The sequence below is a fragment of the Coregonus clupeaformis genome, chromosome 37 (assembly GCF_020615455.1).
Source record: "Coregonus clupeaformis isolate EN_2021a chromosome 37, ASM2061545v1, whole genome shotgun sequence".
In the NCBI taxonomy this organism is placed as follows: Eukaryota; Metazoa; Chordata; class Actinopteri; order Salmoniformes; family Salmonidae; genus Coregonus; species Coregonus clupeaformis.
This window is the reverse complement of record NC_059228.1, coordinates 9,793,716-9,811,511: the sequence shown is the minus strand read 5'-3', so window position 1 is coordinate 9,811,511 and position 17,796 is coordinate 9,793,716. Positions and strand designations below refer to the sequence as shown.

Genomic DNA, 17,796 nt, shown 5'->3' with positions numbered 1-17,796 from the left:
ATAAATTACAGAAGGGCTTATAAAAACAAGACAAAAATTTGGATTATTTCAATAACTGACATTATTTCAACAACACATGTTGAAAATGATTACGGGTGAGTCGCTGAAAGTCCTTTGCTAATGGCTATGTCAACAACCACAATGGAGCATTTTAATTAACCAAACAATTACAATTAGCTTGAAGAAATATTAACTCACATGACTTCTTTGTGAAATGCACAATGCCATTCATGAATGGCACCTTTTTCACAACTGCTGTTTTCTTTTCAAATACAGCACAGTAAGTAAAACAAGGACATCTAATTGTTTGGTAATTAATAGGACCATTATCAACATGCTGCCTCACCTCTCATTGATGTATAGGCCCATTACAGTGAAAGGCCAGGGGTTGTACCCACTAATAGTGGGTAACAAGCTCATCACTTAGTTTGACTTGTCCAGACTTGCTGGTTTCTTCATAGCCTATGGGAAAGACTGAGCCAGAGGACAGTGAACTTTCACCTCAATGACACTCATCGCCCCTGAAAGAAATTTACGGACACCCCACACAGGTAGTTGACACACAAGTACTTAAACCAAAAAAACAATAATATTCAGTAAATAATATTACAATATACTGTAATATATTTTGGTATTTAATCTCTTACTGGTAATACTATTATATATTAATAATAATAAATAATAAAATGCAATAAACAACTATGTTATCTCACTTTTCATATTGGCCGGTGAGATTCATTGTCTTTTCATTCCTTATCTGGACAATGAGGATCAGTGTCTCCATGTTTTGGGATGGCTCTCGAGAGGATGGCTCCTTCAAGCCCTTTGCAAAATCAGCATTATGCACCTCAATACATATATAGTCTATATATAACATTTGCACATAACAGAATGTGTCATATGATGTTCAACTATCACAGATACATATACATTTTACATTTTAGCCATTTTAGCAGACACTCTTATCCAGAGCGACTTACAGTTAGTGAGTGCATACATTTTCATACATAGTCTCTATTGCATAATGGCCTCATGTAGGCTATTCTTTGAGTCCATTAACAGTTTTTTGTCAGGATTTAAATACTTCTGACACACAACATGCAATGATCAGTGAGTAAATGAGTAATGATAACAAGTTTGACCAATGGGCCATTTGACTAATGGTGAAATGACCTCATTGTTTCATTATTTTCATGCAGATGGTGAGACATTAACAAGATTGTAAATACCTAATGGTCCCATGACCGGCTTACTGTAGAACCATTAGCTTAGATCTTGGCTACATCAATGAACAAGTTGGATAATCTCCCACTTTTACTTAACTTTAATCTTATAACTTTGAATAGAATAGAAAACAACACAAGCATTGGAAAAAATAAATAAATATATAGCCTATATATTATAAATGTTAAAATGTATTTTTTTTTATTTTAATGCATGCACACATTCAAGGCTATTACTATCATCCCTTGGATGATATCATATGACTGAAATAAATATTTACCCCACAATAGCCTAACCCTATTCAAACAGGGTCCGTGCTATACGGGTTCCTTGGGACGTCCATACACCATTGAAGTTGACGTTTTAAATTAAGGGTTAAAGTAAGTTAAGGGTTACGGTTAGGTAAGGGTTAAGGTTATGGTTAAACAGTAGGGACGTCCCAAGAATCCCGGATAGCAATGACCATCAAACAGCCAGCAGTCTACTACGTTACACAAGCATTTCCACTGTTATTGATGTACGTACTGATTTGACAGAGGAACAAATTGAAAGCCAACATGGCCAAAAGCGATGGGTGCGATTATTTCAGAAGAAGCAGTCTTTTTTGGATAACTACAGTGACGCTTTCGATGGGATACTTCACAGTAAGTGAATGCCACAAACCGTGGATGGGTTTGAAACAATACCACCACAATTATAAAGCAAACTGTTAAATTCACTCTGTGCTACTGCCACCATGTCGTAAACATAGCCAAGGTGTCACCACGAATGGACTCCGGGTGGATCTCTATTTTTTACTCAGGCAACTTTCTGTCATTTATTCAGACGTTAGTTTTTGTTGTGTTGTTGTTTATTATTAAATTCCCGTGAAGTCCATGGCGTAGTAGCACGCTATTTTAGCTTTTGAAGTTAGCCTAGATGTTGCGCTTTCAATTCACTTTTAGCCAGGTCATCAACCTTGCGAGTTAAATATTAATTATCTTGCTGTAAGAAGCCTGCAAATTTACCCAAAGTTAAACATTTCATATTGTATAATTGCCATTGTAATTACCGACTAATCATGTATCTATAATTGCAATCACTAGCTAGGTTTCCATCCAATTGGCGACAGATTGAAATGCGAATATTGTAAAATCATAATTTATTTAATCTGTATCCTAATAAACTGCATGCTTTCCCGAGTCTTAGAACCACATAACACATCACATCATCGCGTGACTCCCAAGTTTACTTCGAAATGATGGTTATTGTATCAATATTTGCGCTTAATGCCATTACCACCGGCATTTCTCGCATAATTCATTTTACCCACCGACACAAAAAGATCCCACCATAAATAGCATACTTAGTTTTTTCGACATTTGTAAAGTTTACCGACAAATGTGCCGTTTCCATCAGGCCGGGCGTAACATTTTTTTATCCGACATGTACTTTACTTGCATAAAATGGTTGGATGGAAAACTGGTTAGGCCTTCTGAGTGTGGAGTGGATCAACCTGGAGCATTTTGTATTATTCTATACGTTAATCCGATACACATAATTTAGAATGATATGTTACGTTTCGTATGGTATGTATTAATTTGTGGATGTCCGTCTCCCATTTTCCATTTTAGGCAGCAGTTTATCACCCTGTATCCCACTGCTGGCTTGCCTCTGCAGCTAAGCAGAGTTGGTCCCTGGATGGGAGACCAGATGCTGCTGGAAGTGGTGTTGGAGGGCCAGTAGCATGCACTCTTTCCTCTGTTCTAAAAATATATACAGTGCATTCGGAAAGTATTCAGATCCCCTGACTTTTTTCACATATTGTTACGTTACAGCTTTATTCTTTATTCCCTCATCAAACTACACACAATACTCCAAAATGACAAAGCAAAAACAGGTTTTTAGAAATGTTTGCAAAATGTATTAAAAATACAAAAACAGAAATACCTTATTTACATAAGTATTCAGACCCTTTGCTATGTGACTCGAAATTGAGCTCGGGTGCATCCTGTTTCCATTGATCCTCCTTGAGATGTTTCTACCACTTGATTGGAGTCCACCTGTGGTAAATTCAATTGATTGGACATGATTTGGAAAGGCACACACCTGTCTATATAAAGTCCCACAGTTGGCAGTGCATGTCAGAGCAAAAACCAAGCCATGAGGTCGAAGGAATTGTCCGAAGAGCTCCGAGACAGAATTGTGTCGAGGCGCAGATCTGGGGAAGGGTACCAAAACATTTCTGCAGCATAGAAGGTCCCCAAGAACACAGTGGCCTCCATCATTATTAAATGGAAGAAGTTTGGAACCACTAAGACTCTTCCTAGAGCTGGCCGCCCGGCCAAACGGAGCAATCTTGGGAGAAGGGCCTTGGTCAGGGAGGTGACCAAGAACCTGATGGTCACTGACAGAGCTCCAGAGTTCCTCTGTGGAGGTGGGAGAACTTCCAGAAGGACAACCATCTCTGCAGCACTCCACCAATAAGGCCTTTATGGTAGAGTGGCCAGACGGAAGCCACTCCTCAGTAAGGCACATGACAGCCTGCGTGGAGTTTGCCAAAAGGCACCTAAAGGACTCAGACCATGAGAAACAAGATTCTCTGGTCTGATGAAACCAAGATTCAACTCTTTGGCCTGAATGCCAAGCGTCACATCTGGAGGAAACCTGGCACCATCCCTACAGTGAAGCATGGTGGTGGCAGCATCATGCTGTGGGGATGCTAACTGTAAGTCGCTCTGGATAAGAGCGTCTGCTAAATGACTAAAAATGTAAATGTAATGTTTTTCAGCAGCAGGGACTGAGAAATTAGTCAGGATCGAGGGAAAGATGAACAGAGCAAAGTACAGAGAGATCCTTGATGAAAACCTGAGCGCTCAGGACCTCTGACTGGGGCGAAGGTTCACCTTCCAACAGGACAATGACCCTAAGCACACAGACAAGACAACGCAGGAGTGGCTTCAGAACAAGTCTCTGAATGTCCTTGAGTGGCCCAGCCAGAGCCAGGACTTGAACCCAATCGAACATCTCTGGAGAGACCTGAAAATAGCTGTGCAGCGATGCTGTCCATCCAACCTGACAGAGATTGAGAGGATTTGCAGAGAAGAATGGGAGAAACTCCCCAAATACAGGTGTGCCAAGCTTGTAGCTTCATACCCAAGAAGATTTGAGGCTGTATTCGCTGCCAAAGGTGCTTCAACAAAGTACTGAGTAAAGGGTCTGAATACTTATGTTAATGTAATATTTCCATTTTTTATTTTTTATAAATTAGCAAAAATGTCTAAAAACCTGTTTTTGCTTTGTCATTATGGGGTATTGTGTGTAGATTGATGAGGGGGAAAAACTATTTAATCAATTTTAAAATAAGGCTGTAATATAACAAAATGTGGAAAAAGTCAAGGGGTCTGAATACTTCCTGAATGCAGTGTATATCCCAATGCCCCAGGGCAGTTACTGGGGACATTGCCTTGTGTAGGGTGCCGTCTTTCGGATCGGACATTAAACGGGTATCCTGACTCTCTGTGGTCACTGCAGATCCCATGGCACTCATCGTAAGAGTAGGGGTGTTAACCCCAGTGTCCTGGCTAAATTCCCAATCTGGTCCTCATACGATCATGGCCACCTAATCATCTCCAGCTTCCAATTGGCTCATTCATCACCCCTCCTCTCCCCTTTAGCTATTCCCCAGGTCGTTGCTGTAAATGAGTGTGTTCTCAGTCCACTTATCTGGTAAAATAAGGGTAAAATATATTAATAAAATAAACATTTCGTATGACAAATTACAATTCGTATATTATATGTTACGAATTTGCAAAATGTACAATATGTTACGAATTTGCAAACGTATAATACGTTACGAATTAGCAAAACGTATGATATGTTATGAATTCTAGCTAGGTGGCTCGCTAACGTTAGCTAGGCTAGGGGTTAGGGCTAAGGTTAGGGTTAAGTTTAGGAGTTAGGTTTAAGAGGGTTAGGGGAAGGGTTAGCTAAAAAAGTTAGGGTTAGATGAAGGATTAGCTAAAAGGGTTAGGGGGAGGGGAAGGGTTAGCTAACATGCTAAGTAGTTGCAAAGTAGCTAAAAAGTAGTAAGTAGTTGAAAAGTTACTAATTAGCTAAAATGCTAAAGTTGTCTGTGATGAGATTCGAACTCGCAACTCCCCTCGGACTAACCACCCTACTTTCGCTTTTGCCTTAAGTAACCATCTGTCTTATATAACCATAACAAACATAACATACTAAATTGAGGGACTCTGATTTACGTACAGAATAATACAAAATGCTCTGAGACCAAGTTGAGTGGATAACTCCAGGTGTTCTGCTGAGTGGAAAGGTCATGATAGTGTAGCCATTGACATTTCTCTTACTAGGACTATTTATCAGCCATAGATAGCCCTATAGATAACGCAGTATCTTGTTCAAAGTCCGTTTTTGAAAAGTGTGTTAACGGTGAATTGGGTGCAATATGGCTGTTAGTAGCCTAGTTATCTAGTGTAGGTTTTATCTTTTAATTTCCCCACCACATCTACACTGAACAAAAATATAAATGCAAGATGCAACAATTTCAAAGATTTTACTGAGTTACAGTTCATAAGGAAATCAGTCAATTGAAATAAATAAATTAGGCTCTAATCTATGGATTCCACATGACTGGGAATACAGATATGCATCTGTTGGTCACAGATACCTTAAAAAAAAAAGGTAAAGGCTAGGGTTGAATGGCGGGAACCCGGTTACCAAGATTTACCACCCAAAACCACTCCCTTTTCCCAAGATAAATAACTGTGAGAAACCGGTACATTATAATAAATTATTTATATGAACAGCATGACGTGATATTGAACTGTTAAATTATATGCAATGTCTAAATCTGGATTCTCTACGGCCATCTTTCTGTTCACTGCATGATGAAGCATCAACGCCCAGGGTGGGGACCGACAGCCCATCTCAGTATGTAGACCTATCATCTCATCATGGTAACTTTTTTTATTGTGACAGGTAGACCTACATTTGCTGCAGCATAGCCTATGCTACAGTAATATGAAGATCGAATGCGTGTCTAATTTACACATCTCAGTCTGGCTTTCGGGGATCACCTTATTTTTTAATTGTAAAGATATTTTTTAATTTGCAGCTGCAGACTATATAATTGCTTTAAATCAGTGCACAGGTGACCACTCTCATGAAGTCTTTCTTTCTCTCCATCAATTCCATTCAAATTGCATCCAAAATAGATAATCCTGTTCAAGATTAATGTATAGGCCTACAGTGCATTCAGAAAGTATTCAGACCCCTTGACTTTTTCCACATTTTGTTACGTTACAGCCTTATTCTAAAATGGATCAAAAAAAAAAAAAAAATCCTCATCAATCTTCACAAAATACCACAAAATGACAAAGCAAAAACAGGTTTTTAAATTTTTTATCAAATTTATAAAATAAAAACGGAAATATACATTTACATAATTGTCAGACCCTTTACTCAGTACTTTGTTGAAGCACCTTTGGCAGCGATTACAGCCTCGAGTCTTCTTGTGTATGACACTACAAGCTTGGCACACCTGTATTTGGGGAGTTTCTCCCATTCCTTTCTGCAGATCCTCTCAAGCTCTGTCAGGTTGGATGGGGAGCGTTGCTGCACAGCTATGTTTAAAGAACCCCCGCGGGTTGTCTTCAGATGCGCCCCCAACATCAGTCAAATGGTGGTAAGGTCTGATCTTCCACCAGTGCCACGTAGTACCTTCCTAGACAATGTGCTGGACGGTAATTATAGATGTGGCCGATGTACCCAGTGTAACTTTACAAACAAATGCACACTGTTCAATCACCCTATTACGGGTAAAGCCATTAAGATTAAGGGCATCATTACGTGTTCCACAAAAAATGTGATATACCTGATCAAGTGTATTTGTGGTCTATGCTATGTAGGAAAAATTAAATGAGCTCTGAAAACAAGGATAGCAGAACACAGGAGTAATATCAGGACCCCATCTGCCCGGTACAGTTGAAACCAGGATTCATCCATGAAGAGCACACTTCTCCAGTGTGCCAGTGGCCGTCGAAGGTGAGCATTTGCCCACTGAAGTCGGTTACGACGCCGAACTGCAGTCAGGTCAAGACCCTGGTGAGGACGACAAGCATGCAGATGAGCTTCCCTGAGACGGTTTCTGAAAGTTTGTGCAGAAATTCTTCAGTTGTGGGAACCCACAGTTTCATCTGCTGTCCGAGTGGCTCGTCTCAGACAATCCCGTAGGTGAAGAAGCCGGATGTGGAGGTCCTGGGCTGGTGTGGTTACACATGGTCTGCCATTGTGAGGCTGGTTGGATGTACTGCCAAATTCTCTAAAATGAAGTTGGAGGCGGCTTATGGTAGTGAAATGAACATTCAATTATCTGGCAACAGCTCTGGTGGATTCAGATTCAGAGTGTTTAATACACACGTACAGGGTTGCAGGTGTGATTGCAGACTATAGTGAACGTCATAGGCTTTGAGCTCCAACATGCAGGACTAAGGACATTCCTGCAGTCAGCATGCCAGTTGCACACTCCCTTAAAACTTGAGACATCTGTGGAATTGTGTTGTGTGACAAAACTGCACATTTTAGAGTGGCCTTTTATTGTCCCCAGCACAAGGTGCACCTGTGTAATGATCATGCTGTTTAATCAGGTTCTTGATATGCCACACCTGTCAGGTGGATGGATTATCTTGGCAAAGGAGAAATGCTCACTAACAGGGATATAAACAAATGAGTGCACAACATTTTAGAGAAATAAGCTTTTTGTGTGTATGGAACATTTCTGGGATCTTTTATTTCAGGTCATGAAACATGGGACCAACACTTTACATGTTGCGTTTATATTTTTGTTCAGTGTTGCTTATGCATTGCCTTCCACAGAGTAATGTAAGTCAGAGGTCATACATACGCATCCCCCAGTATAGTATAGTGCAGGGATCATCAACTAGATTCAGCCGCGGGCCGATTTCTTGAGCGAATGGTCGGGGGCTGGAACATAATTACAAATCATTTGTAGACTGCAAATTGACTGCAAGAAGCCCAAACATATATAATATTTGACTAAAACAATAGTTTCAAACCTTGCTTACATTTGTATACAATCAGATGTGTCTCTTTATTATGCGTGGCAATACTATTATTATTATTTTTGCTCAGAAAACATGGAGCTCCAAATAAAACCACCCACAGGCCCGACCAGTTGGGGAACCCTGGTATAGTGCAAACAAGGGAACCCCAGTGACAACTGCTTGCTAGCACTGTTAGCTCTTGGGTAGAGATACAAAATGAGTTTGGCTATATCCTAACAATGATGAGCAAAAAGTGGAGGGTTAGTGCACAAGCTGGAGACCCTCTGGAATGGATAGAGCTGAATAGTATTTTTGTCAAACATGTTGCAACCTATCAGGTGTTACAATGACCATGTGATCATAGTAGAAAATGACTTGGATGTGTGGCACAGGTGGGACATGTGTAGGCCTACATAATTAATGTTTTCAAAAGTTGGTGGAAGGAATTTGTGTGTATGGGGCACTGTTTGTAACATGCTATTTTGTGAAAAATAGATGTTTTCCAAGAACTGACTGTCTGATCACATCTCTGTTCTGTTATCAGTGGACAGTGTTCTGGCCACAGCAGGTCCCTTATGTCAAACTAGGTCCGCTTGGTACCCTGTCCAGATACCTGGTGGACAATCACCATTCTCTCATGTACAAAGGGTAAGTTACTGTTCCTCCATGATAATGTCCACAAGGTTCTGTCATCAAGTAGCATGGGGTGAAATGTTGGCCAAACAAGTTTATAGTCAGAATGAGGATAGTCAATGTGAAATTGAAGGTAATTCTGAATGAAACCGCAGTTACAATGTTCATCACATGCAGGGGTTGCCATCACAATAGATCACTGTAAATGAGCTTTCTAATGATGTGCCAAGTACCCACAGAATACAGAGGCTTAGTCAGGCTGCTTAATCAACTGTGTCCTACTCCCTATCACCATATTTTCAGTGTAACTCTTCAACTCATTCATCACATACATGGCCACTTATTAAATATCAAAGAAACACTCACACATTTTATATCCATACAAGACCAATGTGTTTTCTGTTTTTGTGTTGCTGATCAATTGCTGTGGTGTGGTACCATACCATTGTAGCTAGCAGAGGTCATGAGTTCATTGGTCAATTGCCAGAAATACTGTTAAGGCTCGCACACATCGCACCGAATGTGGATCTAGCGTTAGTTTGTCGATCATTAAGCGCGCTGTGTTTTAGGGACCACCTGCTGTAAATGTCTGATTGCCAACATTTTTCACACAATTCTACATGTAAAATCGGTACGCAAATTTCGTACAGAGGTGCTAAGTACTCTCGGCCAGCAAACGCTGATGTTGTGCCTGAGCCCTTAGACTGTTTTCAAAAACCTATTAGAAATAGACTAGAAACATCCTCATTCTGGATGTTGTGTGTTTCTCTGTGTTTTAGATGGTGGGCAACCTGGGCCATCCACGTGGCTGAAGCCCTTGTTGCCATGAAGGTCTGCAGGTAAGATGGATTTCCATATCCATGTTTCCTCTATGGGGCGCTATTGTTCTGAAATTTTGTCAGCCGGTGATTGTGAAGCAAACTGCCGGTCTCATGGTAATTGACTGTTAATTAACATTAACACGTTTAATATCTCCTGGCTTCCACGCATAGCCTACAATCCACTGATACAGACCTTTGGAACATCTACATTTTAAAAAAGTCAAAATAAATTCAGTTAATATAGCCTACAACATCACAATATATCCATTATTTATTTTAGACAGGTCTAAAGAAACATGATATGAAGAAAATGTAGTCTATTTCAGATGAACAGAATAGCATACTCTGAGTTGTCCTTGTTAGGCCCTGATCTGATCTGGCTATGCCATATGGCTGTGGACTACACTAGTTCATTTAGCAGACAAGATTTGCTTAGAATTCCATGGCATTATTTTATATTATTTTATAGTATGAAGAATACAATTGAACATAGCTGAATAAAATAGAAATAATATTTTCTCCAAACGATTTCTGAGCGGTTAACAAAGAAACAGGTCCTCCTATATGCTTAATTTATAGTTATTTATGCAACTTTAGTACATTCTAAGGCTGCATGATGCGACTAATGATGATTAGTAAAAAGTTGCATGAAAGGCATGAGCTCTGCTTTGTTTCTTGTGCAGGCTGCACACACTTCATCAGTCTCTCATTCACAATGTGACAAGCACTTGATCATATTCTCACCAGGCCTCTAATTTCCTGGCGGCATCCCCCTAAAATATCGATGCCTTTTGCGGCAAAATTGGCTGTTGTACCCTTGGGCTGAATATAATAATTATAATTCCCTTCTCCCGGCTGCCAATTGCCTGCTCCGAAGCACCTCTCACTCACATGGCTCTCTCAGACATCAAAATTCGTATTAGCCAATGCCCATCACGTGATCGGGTCCTTCTCACAGGCATCTCAGCTCTGAAGTGAAGACAGACACATGGGGGACGCAACTGCGCGTGTCCCTCTTATCAAATTCCAAGGCGCGTATTGAACTGTCCACATGTACTTTCCGTCAGCTAACAAGATGAGTAGGCCTAATGAACAGCAAAAGCACTCGCCTATGTCAATCTACTATCCCCCATAGTACAAAAGTTGACCTATTCTATTGGTAATGCTTTATTATAAAGGTGCATTTTTAGGGCGAAAATTATCTTCCCCAAACTTGAAACTCACTCGCCGCCTACAGTGAGGGAAAAAAGTATTTGATCCCCTGCTGATTTTGTACGTTTGCCCACTGACAAAGAAATTATCAGTCTATAATTTTAATGGTAGGTTTATTTGAACAGTGAGAGACAGAATAACAACAAAAAAATCCAGAAAAACGCATGTCAAAAATGTTATAAATTGATTTGCATTTTAATGAGGGAAATAACTATTTGACCCCCTCTCAAGCAGAAAGATTACTGGCTCCCAGGTGTCTTTTATACAGGTAACAAGCTGAGATTAGGAGAACACTCTTACAGGGAGTGCTCCTAATCTCAGTTTGTTACCTGTATAAAAGACACCTGTCCACAGAAGCAATCAATCAATCAGATTCCAAACTCTCCACCATGGCCAAGACCAAAGAGCTCTCCAAGGATGTCAGGGACAAGATTGTAGACCTACACAAGGCTGGAATGGGCTACAAGACCATCGCCAAGCAGCTTGGTGAGAAGGTGACAACAGTTGGTGTGATTATTCGCAAATGGAAGAAACACAAAATAACTGTCAATCTCCCTCGGCCTGGGGCTCCATGCAAGATCTCACCTCGGGGAGTTGCAATGATCATGAGAACGTTGAGGAATCAGCACAGAACTACACGGGAGGATCTTGTCAATGATCTCAAGGCAGCTGGGACCATAGTCACCAAGAAAACAATTGGTAACACACTACACCGTGAAGGACTGAAATCCTGCAGCGCCCGCAAGGTCCCCCTGCTCAAGAAAGCACATATCCAGGCCCGTCTGAAGTTTGCCAATGAACATCTGAATGATTCAGAGGAGAATTGGGTGAAAGTGTTGTGGTCAGATGAGACCAAAATTGAGCTTTTTGGCATCAACTCAACTCGCCGTGTTTGGAAGAGGAGGAATGCTGCCTATGACCCCAAGAACACCATCCCCACCGTCAAACATGGAGGTGGAAACATTATGCTTTGGGGTTGTTTTTCTGCTAAGGGGACAAGACAACTTCACCGCATCAAAGAGACGATGGACGGGACCATGTACCGTCAAATCTTGGGTGATTACCTCCTTCCCTCAGCCAGGGCATTGAAAATTCCAGCATGACAATGACCCAAATCACACGGCCAAGGCAACAAAGGAGTGGCTCAAGAAGAAGCACATTAAGGTCCTGGAGTGGCCTAGCCAGTCTCCAGACCTTAATCCCATAGAAAATATGTGGAGGGAGCTGAAGGTTCGAGTTGCCAAATGTCAGCCTCGAGACCTTAATGATGGAGAAGATCTGCAAAGAGGAGTGGGACAAAATCCCTCCTGAGATTTGTGCAAACCTGGTGGCCAACTACAAGAAACGTCTGACCTCTGTGATTGCCAACAAGGGTTTTGCCACCAAGTACTAAGTCATGTTTTGCAGAGGGGTCAAATACTTATTTCCCTCATTAAAATGCAAATCAATTTATAACATTTTTGACATGCGTTTTTCTGGATTTTGTTGTTGTTATTCTGTCTCTCACTGTTCAAATAAACCTACCATTAAAATTATAGACTGATCATGTCTTTGTCAGTGGGCAAACGTACAAAATCAGCAGGGGATCAAATACTTTTTTCCCTCACTGTATGTATGCCAGTTAGGCTCTACACCGGTTGTAAAGCGGATTAATGTGCGACTATGATTTGAAAAAGTAGAGAGAAAAAAGGCATGCGCTGTTTCATGCCTTACTGCACACGCTGGGCATCATTCACAAGTGATAGGCTAATATTGTCAGGACTCTCCAAAAATGTTAGATCGGGTTCAGGTCCAGGCTCTGGCTGGGCCACTCAAGGACATTCAGACACTTGTCCCGAAGCCAATCCTGCATTGTCTTGGCTGTGTGCTTAGGGTCGTTGTCCTGTTGGAAGGTGAACCTTCGTCCCAGTGTGAGGTCCTGAGCGCTCTGGAGCAGGTTTTCATCAACTATCTCTCTGTACTTTGCACCGTTCATCTTTCCCTCGATGCTGACTAGTCTCCTAGTCCCTGCTGCTGAAAAACATCCCCACAGCATGATGCTGCCACCACCATGCTTCACCGTAGGGATGGTGCCAGGTTTCCTCCAGACGTGATGCTTGGCATTCAGGCCAAAGAGTTCAATCTTGGTTTCATCAGACCAGATAATCTTGTTTCTCATGGTCTGAGAGTCCTTTAGGTGCCTTTTGGCAAACTCCAAGCGGGCTGTCATGTGCCTTTTACTGAGGAGTGGCTTCCATGTGGCCACTCTACCATAAATGCCTGGTTTAGTGGAGTGCTGCAGAGATGGTTGTCCTTCTGGAAGGTTCTCCCATTTCCACAGAGGAACTCTGGAGCTCTGTCAGCGTGACCATTGGGTTCTTGGTCACCTCCCTGACCAAGGCCCTTCTCCCCCGATTGCTCAGTTTGGCCGGGCGGCCTGCCGACATTTATTCCATTTAAGAATGATGGAGGCCAGCCTCCCGAGTGGCGCAGCGGTCTAAGGCATTGCATCGCAATACTTTAGGCGTCACTACAGACCCGGGTTCGATCCCAGGCTGTGTCACAACCGGCAGTGACCGGGAGTCCCATAGTTAGGGGAGGGTTTGGCCAGGGGTGCTTTATTTGGCTCATCGCGCTCTAGCGACTCCTTGTGGCGGGCCGGGTGCCTACAGGCTGACTTCGGTCGTCAGGTAAACAGTGTTTCCTCCGGTACATTGGTGCGGCTGGCTTCCGGGTTAAGCGGGCGGTGTTAAGAAGCGCGGTTTGGCGGGTCATGTCTCTGAGGACGCATGACTCGACCATCGCCTCTCCCGAGCCTGTTGGGGAGTTGCAGCAATGAGACAAGATCGTAATTGGATCACAAAATTGGGGAGAAAAAGGGAGTACATTTTTTAATAAAAATAATAATAATTAAAAGAATGATGGAGGCCACTGTGTTCTTGGGGACCTTCAATGCTGCAGAAATGTTTTGATACCCTTCCCCAGATCTGTGCCTCGACACAATCCTGTCTCGGAGCTCTACGGACATTTCCTTCAACCTCATGGCTTGGATTTTGCTCTGACATGCACTGTCAACTGTAGGACCTTATATAGCCAGGTGTGTGCTTTTACAAATCACGACCAATCAATTGAATTTACCACAGGTGGACTAAAATGAAGTTGTAGAAACATCTCAAGGATGATCAATGGAAACAGGATGCACCTGAGCTCAATTTCGAGTCTCTTAGCAAAGGGTCTGAATACTTATTGTAAAATGGACTAAATTAAACAATTTCCTCATCAATCTAACCACAATACCCCATAATGACAAAGCGAAAACAGGTTTTTAGAAATCTTTGCAAATGTATTCAAAATAAAAAACAGAAATACCTTATTTACATAAGGCTGTAATGTAACAAAATGTGGAAAAAGGGAAGGGGTCTGAATACTGTATATTTTAGCAATTACATTTACTTTTGATACTTAAGTATATTTAAAATCAAATACTTTTAGACTTACTCAAGTAGTACTTAACTGCGTGACTTTCACTTTTACTTGAGTCATTTTCTATTAAGGTATCTTTACTTTTACCCAAGTATGACAATTGGGTAATTTTTCCACCATTTGTGTCTTGACTGTGATCGGGTAGGTGTGTCTTGTCTGTTTAATGAACAAAATAACGAACAATTGATTTCATTTCGATGGTGCAGCCATGGCTGCACAGACCCATAACATAGGCCTAATTAAACTCAAAATATCCTATTCTATTCTTTTGAAGAAAAAAAATTATTGGTCTTATGTTTCTTTTAATAATAATGGATTTATTTTTGATGGTGTATTTTCTCAATGGATTTCTTCTAGTGCACCATCCCTCGTCATGTTTTGTTTTGTCCAGAAGGGGGCATTGTATAACTGCATGTCTAGTTACATTTAAGATCTTATAATGCACAGCCTTCTGTCACCTCTCTTTATATTTGCCTATTTGGACTCTACTCAATACCTTAAAGGCCATTATGCTGTAGACATTGTCACTGAAGACTGAACTGCTTTGTGTGTGTGTGTGTCTTCACAGTGACAAAGGGGTGGACGGCACAAGGACACGTTGCCTCTGGTTTGTTCAGACGGTGCTGTTTGGCTTTGCCTCTCTCGGCCTGCTTCTCAAATACAAACCTGACCACAGGCCCAAACAACACTGACAAAAACTCTTCATCTTATAAAACATAGCTATTGTGAAGCTTCCCACCACAAACCTAACATTCCTCCAAAAATAAATGCTCTTCTTTGATCCAGAACATATTTAGACAAAATGCAATGCACTGTTTAAACAGAGATTTATCACAACGTTCAAAATTACAAAACATTGTTTGTTTTATATCATGATGGAAAAGTACCAAGTTTTCCTACAAAATGTTTTCTAATCATAACGCTAGAGTAATTTAAAATGTTATGTTCAGATCACCCATTTCAACCACTGTTTACATTGCTCTATCTTGTTTTATGACAAAGGACTACAGATGTTTCATACAGATGTTTCTTAACTTTCCTTATATTACATTAGATTAATCGATTTGCCTTTAAGCATGGACAATTTTGGGATTTATCCACATATCGAATCTATTAATATAGATAAGGGATGAGAGATGAAGAGTGAAGTTCTCATTTATAACACGTGACAAATAAAGAGTGATTGATGAACAAACTTGGCTCTTTACATCTACTTAGTTTTTTTCCACCTCTGTCTATTATACTGTCTTCTCCTCGTGTGCTTGGACAGCCGTGATGAGGACATAACACCATGACCCACAGAATCTCTTGTACAGATCTAAATTGTAAAAGTACAAAGCGCGTCACCAAACCCATCATGGCCGAGGTGTAACAGAGATAGCAGAGCAATCCTGGTCCCAGATCTGTTTGTTCTGTCTTGCCAACTCCTATTAGCCTGGTCCCAGATATGTTTGTGCTGTCTTTCCAACTCCTATGGTCAATGTGATAATGGCCATAGCAGATGGCAAGCAGATCTGGGACCAGGCTTGAGTGACTCATCATAATCCTGCCCTGTAGTCTGTCATGCATGTGCGTGGATATGGCAGGTCAGTGGGTCTTCATCTGTCACCTTAAGTGCCATTCTGAGCCTGTCCCAGCCCTGACCCCTTCCCCTCACTTTCTTAAAGGTCCCGCAGTCATCCTATTTCCGTAGTAAAAATAGCCTTTGAATGACCAAAACATCACCCATAATATTTTTATGCTATTAAAATGCTCAGAATTGAAGACATTACCTTTTCTCTCATCTCTAGCTATCATGAAGCCTGAATGAACAGGCTGAGTGGGTGGGGAGCTTATATTCATGAGCTTGCCTTGACTGACAGCTCTTTGAAACACCCTTGTGGTGGTTGCCAGGTAACAAGGTAAACAATGGGCCACATCATTTCCAGCCTAAATAGTATGCCTCAACAGAGCAGATCATGGACTGTTGGATATCAGACAAACAGCAGCAATACACAATTGCTTGTTTTCAAGTAATTATAGAATACAGTTCACTGATACACTTCTTCACAAGAATTAGTAAAGCCTGAGTCACCTTAGAAGCTTAGAAAATAAGGGAATGTACATGAAAACAGCATACAATAAATGTACTGGACAATTTATTGGTGACTGTATTGGCATGATAAATTACAATATGTTCAGAATTGTATGTATTGATCATACATTTATTTGATCATTTAAAATAGGCCAGCATAGCCAAAGTATTGATCAATATGAACAATTATGAGAAAAAAAGGTGAGAAATAACAGTGAAACATTTGACATAAAAAATATATATTATAGCAGTAAGCCCAATATAGACATCTGGTCGGCCTACAGTGTGCAGTACTCCATTGATTCATATAATTTGTAAAACTAATTTCCCATCCGAAAGCTTGAAAAAATAAAAACAATAATACAAAGTAACAAAATGTGATATCATATCACGTAAAAGTGAATTACTTAGGTTTTAGGAAATGCAACCGACTACAGAGATTTATTGGGAGGGAAGTGGGAGAGGAAGGGGACCCATGTACCCCACTTCAAACAAGCAGGCTTCAGTCACCCACTTTTGCTTCAGTCATCCCAAAGATTGAAGCGGGAGACAAATCCAGCTTTGGCCCCCTTGTCAGGCCTCTCACACTGGGCAGACAGGGGTCCTGGGATGGACAGCTTGCACAGCTTCCCAACATATGGCGCTGGATAAAGGGTGACCTCATTGAAGAGGAGATCCAGGAGCCTGTCTACATTGCCTGTCTACATTGCCTGTAATGTTTTTGAAAAGGGAAATGTTTGTTAAATGGGTAGTGAATATAATTTCATTTTATTTACTGTTCTGAGTTATGATGCTATTAATTCGTTAATGTAGTGATCTACTCATTCTACAATATGTTTTCTGGTGTTTTTGAAATACTCTATTTGAAATATGTCATATTTGGTTGTGCACTTTTTTGTGAAACTTTTCAATGTTTGTATTTGGAATTTTTAAGTGCCTGAAATGCTCAATTGATTTTAAATGAATAACTATGACTTACAGTATGTTGTGTCTGTCTTCACAGCATATCCCCGCTTCTTTGCCTTGGGAAAGCTGATTTTGTATCACAGCACTCGGTAGATGTTACATTTTCTAAATTGTCTATCAAAACAGTTTGATGATAGTGGAAAGACTAAAGGAATCATAATGATTTCCCCCAATCATCATGATTAGCCCCAATGACACAAGCTACATCACCTGTAAGACAACAACCCACACAATGGCAGAATATGATTTTCTGGGGTAAATTACAAATACAATACACACCGCAACTCCTTTTGTGGACGACATTCCTTCATGTCAGCTGTGTGCTGGCAGTTCGACATAGGGA

At 40.9% G+C, this 17,796-nt stretch overlaps 1 protein-coding gene across 1 annotated transcript; it reads left to right on the top strand.

Moving 5' to 3' along the window:
• The first annotated feature begins 1,707 nt into the window (after positions 1–1,707).
• LOC121553220 (transmembrane protein 254) lies at positions 1,708–15,612 on the top strand. The gene is made up of 4 exons (XM_041866228.2): positions 1,708–1,868; positions 8,830–8,933; positions 9,698–9,757; positions 14,982–15,612. Exons 1-4 carry the CDS (start codon positions 1,782–1,784, stop codon positions 15,103–15,105), a joined length of 375 nt encoding a protein of 124 aa, XP_041722162.1. The 5' UTR covers positions 1,708–1,781; the 3' UTR covers positions 15,106–15,612.
• Positions 15,613–17,796: the final 2,184 nt, after the last annotated feature.

Bases quoted from the DNA above. Each gene is read 5' to 3' on its own strand.
- LOC121553220 (XM_041866228.2), top strand. From the start codon at position 1,782: ATGGCCAAAAGCGATGGGTGCGATTATTTCAGAAGAAGCAGTCTTTTT. The intron at 1,869-8,829 runs GTAAGTGAATGC...TTCTGTTATCAG, and splicing joins TTTCGATGGGATACTTCACA to TGGACAGTGTTCTGGCCACA. The intron at 9,758-14,981 runs GTAAGATGGATT...GTGTCTTCACAG, and splicing joins GTTGCCATGAAGGTCTGCAG to TGACAAAGGGGTGGACGGCA.